This window comes from Leptopilina boulardi, unplaced genomic scaffold (genome assembly GCF_019393585.1).
Source record: "Leptopilina boulardi isolate dan_hultmark-lab unplaced genomic scaffold, ZJU_Lbou_2.1 LbouV2_266, whole genome shotgun sequence".
NCBI lineage: Eukaryota > Metazoa > Arthropoda > Insecta > Hymenoptera > Figitidae > Leptopilina > Leptopilina boulardi.
The window spans coordinates 563,363-580,840 of NW_026137825.1; the positions used below are offsets into that span (position 1 = coordinate 563,363).

Below are 17,478 nucleotides of genomic sequence, written 5' to 3' on the forward strand. Positions count from 1 at the left end.
ACAATAAAAAGCATCAATCAATGATAGTTACATTTCTCTAACAATAATCAACATAAATAAATTATTTTCCTATTCATTTGTAGATAAAAGAAGAAGAAGAATAATAAAAGAAAAAAAAGTTTCAAAATTTCCACATTGTATGATCAATGTGCATTACAAGGGAAAGTCGAATTCGAGGAATATTCCTTATAAACCTTTCCCCTCTCATTCATTCTCACATTCTTTCTCAATAATTGAAAAATAATAGTTATAATAATCATCATCAATCTCTCCGCGCATCGTATAAACGTTACTCTTCAACAAAAAAAAAAAGTACTTTTTTGTCTATTCTAAGAAAAATGGATCTCGACAAACAGAGAAAGAAGGAGAAAGAAAAACGTTTATAGGAAAAAAAAAAAGAAAAATTAGTGACAAAAATGGTATATAAATATGAAAATAATAAAAAAAAATGGAGGGAGAAAGAGAATGATGACTCGCTTCCGAAATACAACAATAATATATATAATGAACATCAAAGTTTTCTCGCTTCTACACAATCTAGAAAATTATAGTTTACAATATTGTACAATGCAGACGTAATAATGAGTTAGTGACTGGCGACTCTCGTTTCTCGATTCTCTTCCACCACGAGGCCAACCAAATAGACGAAAGTCGCCTGCCTGTATAACAGTTACAGGTCCTTAGTCAGTGAAAGCCTGCGTATCGCGCGCGACACACTTGCTCGTCTCTGTCTCTCTCTCCTCTCTCTTTCTCTCTCTCTCTCTCTCTCACTTACTTCGGTTTGTGCCAACCGTGTATAGAGAGAGAGAGGCCAGTCATGCATTTACTTATTCGGAGACCAACATCGACTACTAAATCCACGGAAAATCGCAATTCTTGTGCATGTAGGTATGTTATTTCCCCCTTAAAATATATAATAATAATAATAATCATTATTTTTGCCCAGTTTTTTTTTTTTTTCTTTTTGAAAATACGGAAAATTTTTATTGAAATATTATTCGGAGATAAGAAAATGAAAAAAAAAAAATTCTTTGCACACTCTCCCGTTGATGAGCATCCTGTTTCCAAGACTAGGCGAGTCGCGAGTTGCCTAGTTTTCTGGTAAATGGCGCTCTATGAGAAAGTCGGAGGAAACTGTATTATAAATCGTGGTCGAGGCTTGAAAACATTCGCAACAATGTTTTTATGTATATAATAATTCTAAAGTGAGAAAAATGTTTTGTGTTTGTGTTTCTTTTTCTGAGGAAAAAAGTATATATATATATGAAAATTTATGTAAGAGATGTGAACATATATATATATATAGAAAGAGAAGGATGCTGTGAACTCTGTTTTTGGTTTGAATCTCCTGTTGAGGATCCTTTTTGTTTGTTGACCTACTGCGAGAGGAAATTCCTAATTTGGATGAATCTCCAGGTTTCCATTTGGGGAATATAAAAGAAAGGGGGGTTTTTTTTGTGCAGGGAACATGCATTAACCCACAAAAAAAAAATCATCAATTAGAATTTTAAAGAATTTTATTGGCAATTATTTTTTACAGACGAATTTTCTTTTTTTAAATTGAGGTATTTTTTAAAGAGATTTTTTGATCTTTTTTAGACAAATTTTTATATGTAACAAAATTTTTAATTACAGGAAAGAAAATATTTATCTGAAACAACGAAAGGTTTCACTAGATTAGCGAAATATTTAACTGAAATGAGTAAAACTATTTACCTGAAATAGCGAAAGGTTTCACTAGAATAGCGAAACATTTAACTGATACAAGTAAAACTATTTACCTGAAACAGCGAAAGGTTTCACTAGAATAGCGAAACATTTAATTGAAACAAGTAAAACTATTTACCTGAAATAGCGAAAGGTTTCACTAGATTAGCGAAACATTTAACTGAAACAAGTAAAACTATTTACCTGAAATAGCGAAAGGTTTCACTAGAATAGCGAAAGATTTAACTCAAAACAAGTTAGACTTTTGCTACTGCAGTGAAACATTTAGCTGTTACAGGTTAAATTTTTTTTTCCCACCGAATTTTTCATTGGTAGAATTTTTATTCTACAGGTCATTTTCTTTTAAATGACTTATTTTTATTTAAAAGAATTTTAATTAAAGACAATTTTGAATTAAGAATTGTTATTTGTTAGAATTTTCAAAACGCCGGAATTTTCGTTTCACCGAAATTGCAAATAAAACAAACATAACCTATACAAAAAGGATTTTGGCGCGATTTTAAAATTTCTACCAATAAGAATTTATCGAGAAAATTTTATTGGCTTTTAAAAATCCCGCCCAAATTTTTTTTTTCAAGGTTATGTTTGTTCGGTTATTTGCAATTTCGGTCAAATAAAAATTCGATGTTTTTTGAAAATTCTACCAAAATAAAAAATTCGTATACAATAAAAATTTGTCGCAGTAAAATTTTTTGTTGAAACAAATTTTTATTTACTAGAATTTTTAAAATGTCGAATTTTTATTTGTCCGAAATTTAAAATCACCGAATGTAATCTACAAAAAGATTTTGCCAATTTTAAATTTCGAACAATCACAATTTTCTCGATAATTTTTGATTGAACGAATTTTAAAAATCGCGCCGAAATATTTTTGTAGGTTATGTTTGTTTTATTTTGCAATTTCGGGTCAAACGAAAATTCGGCGTTTTGAAAATTCTACCAAATAAAAAATTCGTGTAATTAAAAATTCGTAAAAATTAAAATTCAGTGATTTGGAATTTCTGTCGTTGTTTAAAAATTCGAACAATCTAAAAATTCGATTGAATTTTGAATTTTGTCAAAAAAAATTCGGTGGCTAAAAATTTTTTAAAGTAAATTTTCGTATATAAAAAAAAATTCTATGAAATACAAATTAAGAAAATCAAAAATTCGTCTTTAAAATATAATTATTTCTAATAAAATTTTTAAAAATAAAAAATTCTAATTAATTATTTTTATGGGAAATTCATGCGCTCTAAATATATACAAGAATTAAAAAAAAATCATTAAATTCGAAACCTTTTTGAAAATAAAATTTTTTTTATTGTCTCCAATATATATATACATATATATATATATTGAATATTTTTGATCGTTTCTAAAATTTCGTAATTTATAACTTGAAGTTATAATATATAAAATCTATGTTTTTTTTAAAAATTTTATAACACCTGATTATCGGATCATTTAAATTTAGAAATTTAATCTTTCTTTTAAAAAATGATGCATTTATAATTTTTCAATTTCAAAATTCTAAATTATTGCCATTAATTTTGTAATTTTTTTTTTTTTTTTTGGTAATATAATTACAAATATATATTCAAATGTGACATTAATTTCTTCATCAAAATTACTTTTTATAAATAATATAGATATAAATAATAATAAATTGGAAAAAACAGCAAAGGTTATATGGTAACCCTCTCTTACACTCCAGTTTTTATTAAGATTCTTTTCCTTGAACGAGATTTATTCAAATATGAGAATTTCTCTCTCTCTCTCTCTCTCTCTCTCTATCACTCTCTGTCAAACTTTTTTATCCATCTCCTCGAGTTTTTATAAAAGTAAATGTAATGAAAAGTTATATTTAAACTTTGTATATAAAAGGAAATGCTAGTTTTTCTTCATTCTTTCGTTGTTGTTGTTGTTGTCTTTTTTTCCTCATTTTTATATCAAGTCGAAAGAATATTTTTTTTTTCATCCTAGTATCAATTATCTGCGGATAATAATATAAACATTACAATTCACGTGGGATATTATAAAAAAAAAAAATAAAAAAAAAAAAAAAAAAAAAAGTGTTGAAATGTCAAACATCTCTGCGCGCACAGTTTGAATTCGATTAGGAAATCCTTTTTGTTGATTGGCCAATCATTATTTCTCATAAGCACAAGCTTAATTACAATGATCGCGATGAAAAGATTAGAATTTACAATTGATCGCAACTTTTCAACGGGTCATTAATTGAAAAACACTTTTCGCAATTTCTTCCTATTTTTTTTTCTTTTTTTTTTTATTTCTTTTAGTGTTTTCCTATTTTTCTATTATTTTTTCCATTTTCAAAAAATTTTTGTAAAATAAAATTTTACAGTTAATAAAATTCAAAAGAATTTGTCCTTGAATTTGTTAAATTATTATTATTTTTTTTTATTTAGTTAATTCATCATTTTTACTTTTTTTTAAATTAATAATTGTTTAAAAAATTTTTTGGAGACAATTTTCTAAATATTATTAAAAATAAAATTTATTATTAAACTTTATATTTAACTGCAAAATTTTTCCAATTAGATCGTTCGAAACTAAAAAAATATATATATATACATATATATATATATGTGACGCGATCTGATGAAAGGGACCTTAGAAGCAAATGAATTATAGGTTATGTTTACAAAAGTTTTATTTTGAACTAAAAGTTTATTTTTGTTTTTCTAAAACTGAAATTAGTTTTTATTGAATATTTTGGATGCAATAAAGACCTAAATATAATTAATTTGCATTACGAGTTGAACGTCTTTGTGTATTTTAACTTTAAAATTTCAAAACGTAACCTCTAATTTTTTGCTTCTAAGGACCCTTTCTTCAGATTGCGTCACATATATATATATATATACTAGGGGGGCTCCGCCCCCTATCTTTCATTTATTTAATTTTAATTTAATTTGACTTAATTTATGTTATGTTGTTTAATTTATTAAATGACTTAATTTAGGTTATGTTCGCCTTTTAACCTGATATATTTGACCTCATATTAACCTCATTTTGAGGTTATGTTTGCCTCTTGACCTGTGACCTAATTTTTGAAGTTATGTTCGCCTCTTGACCTGTGACCTAATTTTTGAAGTTATGTTCGCCTCTTCACCTGTGATATTTGGCCTGATTTTGAGGTTATGTTCGACTCTCGACCTCTCGAACATCATATTTTGAGGTTATGTTTGCCTCTTGACCTATGGCCACTGACTTGCGGGAGAGGGGGGTGGGGGAGCATCATAATTTGAGGTTATGTTCGCCTCTTGACCTGCGATATTTGACCTAATTTTAAGGTTATGTTCACCTTTTGACCCGCGATATTTGACCTAATTTTAAGGGTATAATCTAACCTGATCTAAACCTAACCTAACCTTAGCTGACCTAACCTAACCTGAAGGTCAAGAATTCTTGAGTTGGCATTTTTTTCTTTTGATTGTGTTGTTAAATTATTTGGTGCGCATTGCTTTTATATATTTTAGAGTTGGCAATTATTCTTTTAGTAGAAATGTTAAATTTTGGTTAATGTTTTTGGTGCGTATTGCTTTCGTATATTTATATGTTTTTATATTTTAGAGTTACCATTTTTTTTAATTTAAATTATAATTTTTTAGAATTTAGTTAATTGACAATTTTTTAAAATTATTTTTTAAGACAATTTATTAAAATATTATTTAAATAAACTTTTTAGACTATCATAAACATAACCTATAATTTTTTGACTTAAAACGCACTGTAAAAAATCTTTTTGGAAATTGTACATTCACAATTTGTATTTGTGTTAAAATTTGTAAAATTAATATATTCAATAAGGTTATGTTACTACATTAAAAAAAGCACTTTTACCATTTTCTGTAAATTTACTACTTTCAAAGTTGGTAATAGGTGAAACATAATTAGTTTTTGCATCCGTCACCTATTACCCACTTTGAAAGTAGTAAATTTACAGAAAATGATGGTAAAAGTGCTTTTTTTAATGTATAGTAACATAACCTTATTGAATATAGTAATTTTACAAATTCACAGAAAATTAAAAGGCATTAAAAGAAACTGCAACGCTTATTTTAATACCTTTTAATTTTCTGTGTTTTAACACAAATACAAATTGTGAATGTACAATTTCCAAAAAGATTTTTTACAGTGCGTTTTAAGTCAAAAAATTATAGGTTATGTTCATGATATTCTGAAAAACCTTGATTAGAATTTCTTTTTAAATTACATGAATACAAAATCAGTTTTTAAATATATATTTTAATTGGAATAAAGTCTTCAACTTTTTGCGCGTTTATTTTCATTTCAATCATAAACATAACCTATAAATAAACAATTCCTTAATAAAATAGTTTTTATTATTTTTTTTTTTTTTCATAATATTTTTTTACTTTTTTTTTAACCTTCTTCGAGAATAACATGTGAGACAAGGCAATTTTACGTTTGTACTATCATATTATTATTTTTTTTTCTATTTTTTTTTTTTTTTTTTTTTTTATAAGATAGCGTAAGTTATGAGAATTTGAAAGAAGGAGAAAAGTAGAACTAAAGTGAGGAGAATTGAAAGGAGCTTTTCCGAGCTTTTCACGGCGGCTGGTCAACTTCACAACATTGCTTACTACGATAAAACTCTAGCGGCACTCTAAAGTGCATTTATTGTCGTGCCGTTCAAAAAGCGAAGTTACGAAAAGTGTTTCTCGTTTAACCTGAATAGAAGAGTGAGAAAGAGAGGAGTATCTTCTCTGGATTCTTCTCCTCACACTCTGATATTTATACGTCCCTTTGGAGTTTTCAATTTTCTCTCTTTTTTTTTTTACACACAAAATTCCGCCCACCATTCGATAAAACAATAATATAGAAAAAGGAATTTTAAAAAATTCAATTTTTTTTTAATTTGATTTTTGTAAACAATTTTTTTACTAGTGTTTAATTGTATTTTGAGGTTATGTACGTTTTCTCAAATCGTAACTTTGATCTAATTTCGAGGTTATATTTGCCGAAAATTTCTTTCTTACTATATAAATATCCATTTACCTTTCGAATTTTGAGGTTATGTTTGTCTTTTGATTTAATGCTTTCATCTAATTTTGAGGTTATGTTTTCCAACAAATTTCTGTTCTTAATATTACGTTTGCCGACAATTTCTTTCTCACAATATAAATACCTTTGAATTTTGAGGTTATGTTTGTATTTTGATTTAAAGCCTTCATCTAATTTTGAGGTTATGTTTCCCAAAAAAATTTCTGTTCTTAATATTACGTTTGCCGACAATTTTTGGGGTACATGATTATCCCATAAAAATCAGTAGAATTTTAAATAATTTTATTATATACAATTCTTTTTCAAACGAATTTTTATTTTTCCAATTATAGAATGAAAATTTGTTCGAAAAAGAATATTGTATATAATAAAATTATTTAAAATTCTAATGATTTTTATGGGATAATCATGTGCTCCAAAAATTATCGGCAAACGTAATATTATAGACAAAAAAATTTGTTCCGAAACATAACCTCATAATTGGATGAAAGCTCTAAACATCAATAGAAGAACATAACCTCAAAATTCAAAGGTAAATGGATATTTATATATAGTGAAAAAGAAATTGTCGGCAAACATAACCTCGTAATTAGATCAAAGTTTCGGATTGAAAAAACGAACATAACCTCAAAATTCAAAGGTAAATGGATATTTATATAGTAAAAAAGAAATTGTCAGCAAACATAACCTCGTAATTAGATCAAAGTTTCGGTTTGAAAAAACAAACATAACCTCAAAATACAATTAAACACTAGTCCATAACCTCAAAGTTACAAAAATCTAAAACTGAAATTTAATTAAATATTTGCTACAAATTTTTTTCAAAAAAAAAAAAAATTTTAATCTTTTTTTTTAAATTTATTATTTCCCTTTGAAGAATTTTTTTTTTCTGTAAAAATTTTTTTTTTGTTCTCTCAACTGAAAAATGAAGAGAGGTGATATATTTTTTTCATTTTTTCTGCTTTGAAATATTTCTGAGGTAAAAATATATATTTGAATCGTTGAATCATTGACGATTGGAACTTTTTTTTTTTTTTCTACCCCCGTCAGTCATCCAAATATATATATATATATATATGTGGCGTAAAGCCTTTTAGCGATTTCTAGAGCAAAATCATTTTGATGGTTACAAGCTTTTTTGTGATCGTTTCAACGCTTTTGTTTTACGCTTGGCATAAGGGCGAGACGCGCGCGGCCAGTTAAAAAGTTAAATGAAGTCCAGAAAATCGAGGTCAGTGTAGTGAGCCAGGTTTTTCATGCATATATGAGAGAGAGAGAGAGAGAGAGAGAGAGAAAGAGAGAGAGATTGTCTTTGACCTCTTTGAAGCTCCAGGCGTCACTTCAAAGTGGCACCTCGTCTTTTTTTCCGATAAGCTCGTCAAGCTTTTTAGGTTGAGGAAAAGAAAGAAAAAAAAAAAAAAAAATTGGCTGAGTTTGCTGAAAAACTTCACTGCCACGGGCCTGCTGTAAATTTTCTTAAACGACCCAACAAATAATGACTATAACACAAACTTTGTTTATTTTTCCTTTGCGATAGACAAACTTTTTTTTTTCTTTAATAAAATTATAATTTTCTTTTCTATAAAAGAAAAGAAAAGAAAATTATTTTATTTTTTATGTAAATTTTTTTTTCCTTAAAAAGAAATAAATAAAAAAAATTATTTTTCACATAGGGACAAGAAGTAAAAAAAAAAATTATAGGTTATGTTTATGATTAAAGGGAAAATTATCATGAACATAACCTATATAATTTTTTTGCTTCTTAAGTCCCTTACACCCAGAAAAAAAAAATTTCTTTGATTCAAAGAAATCAATTTCATTGGCAAATTTTTCCTTGATTTATTTGTTTCAAATAAATTATCTTTGATTCAAAAAAAAATTATCTGCGTTTCAAAGAAATTTTTTATTTAATTCAAATAAATGTTACTTTGGCCCTATATCAATGCTAGAATTTCTTTGATTTAATGCAAAAATTTCTTTGATTCAAAGAAATCAATTTCTTTGACAAGTTTTTTTTTGATTTATTTGTTTCAAATAAATTATCTTTGATTCAAAAAAAAATTATCTTCGTTTCAAAGAAATTTTTTATTTAATTCAAATAAATGTTTCTTTGGCCCTATATCAATGTTAGAATTTCTTTGATTCAAAGAAATCAATTTCTTTGACAAACTTTTCTTTGATTTATGTGTTACAAATAAATTATTATCTTTGATTCAAAAAAAAAATTATCTTCGTTTCAAAGAAATTTTTTATTTAATTCAAATAAATGTTACATTGCCCCTATATCAATGTTAGAATTTCTTTGATTTAATGCAAAAATTTCTGTGATTTAAAAAAATTTGTTTTGAAACTAAGAAGCTTTTTTTGTTTCAAAGAAAATTTTATTTAAAATTAATAAATTTAATTATTTTATAAAAATTTTTAAAAAATTTTCAATGTTGATGATTATTTTTTTTTTTTTTTTTTTTTTTTTGGTCAAGAGGAAAATTAAGTGGGCCATGGCAATATAAAAATACAAAAACAATTGCTCGGAAATAATTCTATGAGCGCGATAAATAATCATCGGTCATGCGTGTTCACGCGACGTGATTAAAGTTTCTTCGAAGGTGGACATTATACAATTTTTATACAAACATACATTGGAATTAATTTTATCGACAGTCCATATATATAAAATCAAGGTTCAATTTTTTTTTATCATCCTTTATAGTATTTCTCACATATATATATAAAAGAACAATTGACTATTTATTTAAATTCAATTGACAATTTCCATTTGCAATTCAATTGCGTTTTTAAATTTTTTTTTTCCTCTCTCTTTGTTCACAAGGTGAGAAAGAGCAAAGAAATGAAATTATTTTTAATTAGCAAAAAATTACAATAATAACAAGAATTTCAAAATTTTTTTAATTTCAAAATTTTTTTAATTTTTAAAATTTTACAATTTCCAAATTACCAAAATTTTTATTCGCAAAAATTGTTATTTATTAGAATTTTCAAAACGCCGAATTTTTTATTTGACCGAAATTTCCAAAAACCGAATATAAACATAACCTAGAAATAGATTTCGGCGCGATTTTTAAATTTCGACCAATCAGAATTTATTGAGAAAATTGTGATTAGTCGAAATTTAAAAATCGCGCCAAAATCTATTTCTAGGTTATGTTTATTCGGTTTTTTGCAATTTCGGCCAATAGAAAATTCGACGTTTTGAAAATTCCAACAAATAGCAATTTGTGCAAATAAAAATTTAGACAAATAATTATTCGGCGAATTAAGAATTAAGGCTATTAAAAATTCGAATTCAAATTCTTATTAACATTGTTCAAATTTTTATTTGCAAGAATTGTTATTTGATAAAAAATTTTTAAAAACGCCCAATTTTCTTTTGGCCGAAATTGCAAAAAAATCGAATCAACATAACCTACAAAAATATTTTGGCGCCAATTTTAAAATTCGACTAATCACAATTTTTTCAATAAATTCTGATTGGTCGAAATTTTAAAATCGTGCCAAAATCTATTTCTAGGTTATGTTTATATTCGTTTTTTGGAAATTTCGGACAATAGAAAATTCGGCGTTTTGAAAATTCCAACAAATAGCAATTTAGACAAATAATTATTCGGCGACTTAAAAATTAAGGCTAATAAAAAATTTTAAAAACGCCGAATTTTTTTTTGGCCGAAATTGCGAAAAACCGAATAAACATAACCTAGAAATAAATTTTGGCGCGATTTTTAAATTTCGACCAATCACAATTTTCTCAATAAATTCTGATTGGTCGAAATTTAAAAATCGCGCCAAAATCTATTTCTAGGTTATGTTTATTCGGTTTTTTTCAAATTCGGACAATAAAAATTTCGGCGTTTTGAAAATTCCAACAAATAGCAATTTGGACAAATAAAAATTTGGACAATTTAAAAAAAAAACAAAATAATTGGAAGCTTAATGGAATTTAACGCCTGAATGATTTATAAATAGAGTTAAATTAATCATTTAATCATATTTATGATGAAAAAAAAATAATAATAATATAACCAAGTTTAGTAGCACTTGATTAGGTGGCAGAGATTCGTGTATATTAACAGAAGTAGATTTTAACGAGTGGCAACAATTGGACGATGGGTGAAATAAAATCTCGAGTTACGATTTCAATTAGTGTGGAGTTAATTAAAATCAAACTATATAAGGGAAAACTTTTAAAAGTAACTCATTGTTAATTAAATTCCTAACAAGCTGCTATTTGCTATTAATTACAAACTTTGAGATATTGTTATACTCGTGTGTTATTTCTATTGAATGCTCGTTGTTCCTCTTTCGTGAATTTCGATTCATTATATTATTACCTCGTCAAATATTTTATTTGTATATATATATATATATATATATATCATTTGTAAAATTGTGTAATTTAAAAAAAAAAAATTACTAAATTTTTTTTTTATTCAACTGAACTAAAAAAGATTTGGTTTTTTTTCCTTCTTTATTTTTCTTTTGTATTTTTATTATTTTCCTTTTATTAACGTTTATTTTTATTTGTTAAATTTTCTTTTCTGTTTTTCCATTTTCTATACTTGCTATTGTTATTTTATTTGTATTTTATTTTTTCATCATTTAATTTTATTTTTCTTTTTGATGTGATTACGACTAGCAGAGAAAGAATGTGTTCAAAATATTGGTAAACATATTCTTAGTTATTTCTGGAAAACTGTATTTGAAATATTTTCTATATTTTCATAGTATTTTGATTATTTGAGATCCAAACTGAGTGCCATAACTAATTTTTCGAATTTTACTATTAAATTTTAAGGTAGATTCCTGCATTACCGACATTTTTTGTAGGCATTGTTCTTTGGTGGTTCTAGGTCGTATTTTTAATATTTTCCTAGTATTTGCTTATTTGATGCATGAGATAAATGGCACGACGATTTTTTTTTAAATTTGAGTATTAATTTTTTTGGTAGATTTCTGCATTACCGACAGGCGTACAATTTTGTCGTTGTTTTTCTTCGAAAATAGATGCTATTTTTAAATATATTCCAACATTCGCTTGTATGACGTCTAACTTGAGTGCCCCGACTATTTTTTGCGATTTTTATTATGAATTTTTTAGTAGATTTCTACATTACCGACAGGCGTACAATTTCGTCGTTGTTTTTCTTCGAAAATAGAAGCTATTTTTAAATTTATTGCAGCATTCGCTTGTTTAACGTCTAACATGAGTGCCATGACTATTTTTTGCGATTTTTATTATAAATTTTTCGGTAGATTTCTACATTACCGACAAGCCTACAATTTAGTGGTCGCTGTTCTTCGAAAATAGAAGCTATTTTTAAATTTATTGCAGCATTCGCTTGTCTAGCGTCTATCCTGAGTGCCACGACCATTTTTTTCGATTTTAACTACAATTTTTTTTGTTGTAAATTTCTACATTACCGACAGATGTACAAAATTTCGACGTGGCTGTTTTTCGAAAATAGAATATATTTTTAAATTTATTGCAATATTCGCTTGTATGGCGTCTAGCCTGAGTACCACGATTATTTTTTTCGAATTCAATTATAAATTCTTTGCTATATTTCTGCATTACCGACGAGAGAGAGTTTCGTCACCGTTATTAATCGAAAATAAATTTTAATTTTATTGCTGCATTCGCTAGTATAATATCTAATTTGACTGCCACAACTATTTTTTCAATTTGACAAAATATTTTATGGTAGATTTCTGCATTACCGACAAACGCAGTTTTGTAGATATTATTTTTCCAAAACTGTAAGTGGTATTAGTAAGATTTTCATAGCATTCGCTTATTTGAGGATCGCAGCTAAATGCCACAACTATTTTTTTTTTAATTTGACTATGAAATATTGTGGTAGTTTTCTGTATTATCGACAATCGTAATTTAGCCACCATTATTTTTCGAAAAATATAAGTGAATTTTTTTTAAAATTTTTCTCGGATTCGCTAATATTGTGTCACAGCTAAATGCCACATCCATTTTTTCCAAGTTAGAAACAACATTTTTCATGCAGATTTCTGTATTACCGACCTATATTGGTATTCAGCATTATTTTTCGAATTCTATAAGTGATATTTTGAAATTTTTTCCACCATTCGCTTATTTAAAGTTGAAGCTAAATGCCACAACTATTTTTTTCGAAATTAGGGACAATTTTTCTAGATTTCTACATTACCGACTATTTTTTTCAGTCTTGTTTTTCGAAACCTATAAGTGATATTTTGAAATTTTTTCCACCATTCGCTTATTTAAAGTTTAAGTTAAATGCCACAACTATTTTTTTTCGAAATTAGGGACAATTTTTCTAGATTTCTACATTACCGACTATTTTTTTTCAGTCATGTTTTTCGAAACCCATAAGTGGAATTTAAATTTTTTTTTTACGATTCGTTTATTTATGATTAAACCTAAATGCCTCGACTATTATTCTTCGAAATTTGATTATAAAATTTTTTTTCCTACTGTTTCAATAACTTCTAATGACTCAGTCAGGAAATAATAATAATAATAATAATAATCGATCATCATTATTTGAATTGAAAAGTATTATACAATATATAGGTGGAGGGCTCTATTATAAACAGAGTGATGTCATCATATTTTTTTTTCTCTTCTTTTTTTTTTTGAGATGAGTGATAAATGGTGACGAAGCCCTCGAGGAAGAGTAGTGAAATCTGTAGGCTTATTTGAGGCCATGCAAAGGGTTCTCTTATCAATGTTGAGGAAGAGAATATTTCCCCGTCTCCACCCTGTCTAGACAAAATCAATGCAACCTCGATCCCCCCCTCTCTCTCTCTCTCTTTCTCTCTCTCTCTCACTTCCCAGTTTCCAGCAGTAGAATCTCTCTTAAATCTCTAAAATGTCCCAACGTATATGCGCGTACGCACGCGCCCTTTACACGTGTTTCGTCCTTTTTCCATTTATTTCTTTCTTTATCTTTTCTTTTTTTTTGTTCATCCACCGTTTTCAGCCTTTTTTTCTTCCATCCTCCCCACTCTTCTGAGCTACACATTCATACACATATACATACACACTCGGTCTAATATTTTAATCCAGTTTATCTCGGGTCGTTTCGCCGACGTGTGTTCGTTGTTCTTCATTTCACCGAGGATTTTTCATTTTTTTCCTCTTTTACTTTGTACGTGAAAAAAATTTTCAATTTTTGTTTTTTTAGAAAAATTTGAAATTTTTTTATAAATTTTATATTTTTTTTTTTCATTTTTTGAAATTTTTTTGGTTTTTTTTTTTTTGAAAATTTGATAAATTTTTGGAAATTTTTCGTTATAAAAAAACCTTTTTTATATTGGAAATTTTATTTTTATTTAATTAAGGGGTCTACCCACTTTAGACACGCTAAAATGAAGGCTGTTTTCAAGAATTTTTCTAATTGGTTTATATTATAAATATTGACATATAAGTTGTTAGACTAAAGAAATACACTTCCGAAATACATGAAAAAATTTTTGTTATTTGTTTTTTTAAAATTTTATATGCATGCAAATGGTAGTTGAAAAAAAATCCCCCAAAAACGATGGGTCCACGCTGTTGATGAAATCTCTGACATGGATTGTCCGAAACCAAAAAATCAAAAAGTTTTGGATTCAGTGTGGTAATAGCTATTGCGCATATCAAGGGATTTTTTATTTTTGCAAAATTGACAAAATGGCGGACATTTTTCGAAAAATTAAAGAAAACCGTGTGTTAGTTTTTTCGAAAAATGTCCGCCATTTTGTCAATTTTGCAAAAATAAAAAATCCCTTGATATGCGCAATAGCTATTACCACACTGAATCCAAAACTTTTTGATTTTTTGGTTTCGGACAATCCATGTCAGAGATTTCATCAACAGCGTGGACCCATCGTTTTTGGGGGATTTTTTTTCAACTACCATTTGCATGCATATAAAATTTTTAAAAAACAAATAACAAAAATTTTTTCATGTATTTCGGAAGTGTATTTCTTTAGTCTAACAACTTGTATGTCAATATTTATAATATAAACCAATCAGAAAAATTCTTGAAAACAGCCTTCATTTTAGCGCGTCTAAAGTGGGTAGACCCCTTAATTTAGAAAAATTTGAAATTTTTTTGTAAATTTTATATTTTTTTTTCATTTTTTGAAATTTTTTTGGTTTTTTTTTGGAAAATTTGATGAATTTTTTGGAAATTTTTCGTTATAAAAAAACCTTTTTTATATTTGGAAATTTTATTTTTATTTAATTAATTATTTTATTTTATTTTATTTATTTATATAAACATAGAATTAATTTTTATTAAATTATTTTTTAGAATTTTTTTGGTAGTATTTTTGTTTTATAAAAAAATAGTTCCTGCTTTCTTACGAAAGAAATTGTTATAAATTATTATTTTATTTATATAATTATTTAATAATTATTAATAAATTATTCCTAAACATTTGTATATAATTGTAAAATTTTCAATTTTTTTTACGTTAATAATTGTGTGAAATTTTTTTTTATGAGAAAATTTTTGTTTTTGAAAATTTTTTTTTTTTGCAAAATTTATGAATTTTTTGTGATTTTTGAATGTACAGTGAATTTACAAGAATGGATTATTTGTGCTGAATCAAAAAAAAAAAAATGTGCCAAATTTGAAATTCAATAAAAAATTGGAAAGTTAAGGTAAAATTTTTTTTTTTTTTTGATACTGGTTTTTGTAAATTTTTATTTCAAATTCCATTTAATTTTGATTGAAAAATAATTAAATTTTGATTTTTTAACCAATTCAAAAAAAAAAAAAATTCAGCGGATTTTGGAAATATATTTTTTTTAATTATAAGAGATTGAAATAATTCAAAAATTTAAAAAGAAAATGAAAATCGAACCAAATTTGGAAAAATTATAATTAATATAATAATAAAATAATAATAATTAATAATAATAATAATAATATTAATAATATTAATAATATTAATAATATTAATAATCAAATCAAATAAATCAATAATAATAATTAATAATAATTAATAATAATAATAATAATATTAATAATCAAATCAAATATAAAAATTTCCAATATTGCAGAGAAATTTTTTTATAAATTATTTTCAAATAAACATTTAATTTTTAGCACAAAAATTAAAAAAAATTTTGATTTTAACCGATTCAAAAAAAAAAAAAATTCAGTCGATTTTTGTTTGCCTGAAAAAAAAAATTCATTGCAGTATTATTTTTCAATTATTTTTGGTAAATTCATTTTTAAATAGAAATTTTTTTTCCTCATTTTCAAAAGACTTTAAAAAATAAATAAATAAATAAAAAAAAAAATGGAAATACATTTTTTTTTAATTAATTTTTTTTCTACCCGGAAATAGAATAAAATTCCAAAATCAATTTTGTCATTCCGACAATATAAATTAGAAAATATTAAATTGAAATTGAAATTAAAATCAAAAACGATAGAGAGAAAATCTGCAAAAATTCTATGGAAATCCGATGAAATTTGAAGACCAAAATCCGAGCAAGCGAGAGAGAGAGAGAGAAAGAGAAATAGAGGATTTAAAGCATAATACTGTGGGGGAAGGGTTTTTAGGAAAATTTCATTTCAAATGAAATTTTACCTCTCTCAACATGGTAAACTTGTGAATTTAGTTGGAAGCTGTAAACGATTATATAAAATGAGTTGAAGATTGTCTTTAACTAAACTGGTTAATCCATGAAAATTTTGAGAGTAAGAGAGAGACAAGATAAAATATTTATCTCAACGAGTCCTTGAGAGAGAAATATATATATATATAATATAGAAGAAGAGATCTAGAATATACGATAATATGATAATACGATGACACAATTTGCATGAAAATTGTCTGCTTTTGTTTCAGCAACACCTTCAACTCCAATAATGCCAGGCGGTGCACCAGGTACACCTTCATCAAAAGCCAAGGTACATCAACATCAAAAAAAAAAAAAAAACTTTTTTTTTCTCTTCTTTCTCTTTTTTTTCCCTCAACTTTATATAATACATATAAATAAGCTCTGCCACCGTTTTAGCTTCACATAAAATAAACAATTTTTCTTCAAATAAAAAAAAGAAAAAAAAAACACAGAACAGAAAAGTGTAAAAAAGAAAAATTTTATTATTTTTATATAATTTAATATTATATAATAATTATAATTAATTTCGAAATTACATAAGAAAAATTTTTCTATAAAAATGTTTGGAAAACGTTTAAAGAAATTACTTTTATTCTCTATTTATTATATATATTCTAAAAATCGTTAGAATTTTAATTTTATGGAATTTCATTTGTCATAATTATTTTTGAGCTGAATTTTTATTTGTTTGAATTAGTATTTTGCGGAATTTTCATAAAAACGATTTTCTATTTTACGGAATTTAACCAAAAAATACACTTCACAGAATTTTTATTTGTTCGAATTTTTATTTACTCGAATTTTCATATGTAACATAAATCGGCGCATTTTAAAGAATTTTTATTGGGTAGAATTTCATTGGATAGAATTTTTATTTTATTGTTTCAGATGAATTTTCATTTGTTCAAATTATTATTTGTTTGAATTTCCATATAACCGATTTTTCATACTACAGAATTTTTAAATTAACCGAAAAATTATTTAAAAGAATTTCTAATTAATAGAATTTTCATTTGTCCGAAATTGCAAATGTCCGAACAATCAATTTTGGCGCGATTTTTAAAATCAACCAATAACAATTTTAT

At 25.7% G+C, this 17,478-nt stretch overlaps 1 protein-coding gene across 4 annotated transcripts in view; it reads left to right on the forward strand.

Moving 5' to 3' along the window:
- The window catches only part of LOC127281425 (tyrosine-protein kinase Btk29A), an 84,017-nt gene that overhangs the window by 33,922 nt on the left and 32,617 nt on the right, over positions 1-17,478 (forward strand). For 2 of the 4 annotated variants that reach the window (XM_051305132.1, XM_051305133.1), the window contains one exon: positions 16,621-16,682. In XM_051305132.1, coding sequence (XP_051161089.1) covers positions 16,621-16,682 — 62 coding nt within the window. Of the gene's footprint in view, positions 1-715; positions 889-16,620; positions 16,683-17,478 lie in introns of those variants that run through there. The other 2 variants (XM_051305134.1, XM_051305135.1) reach the window with 2 other exon arrangements.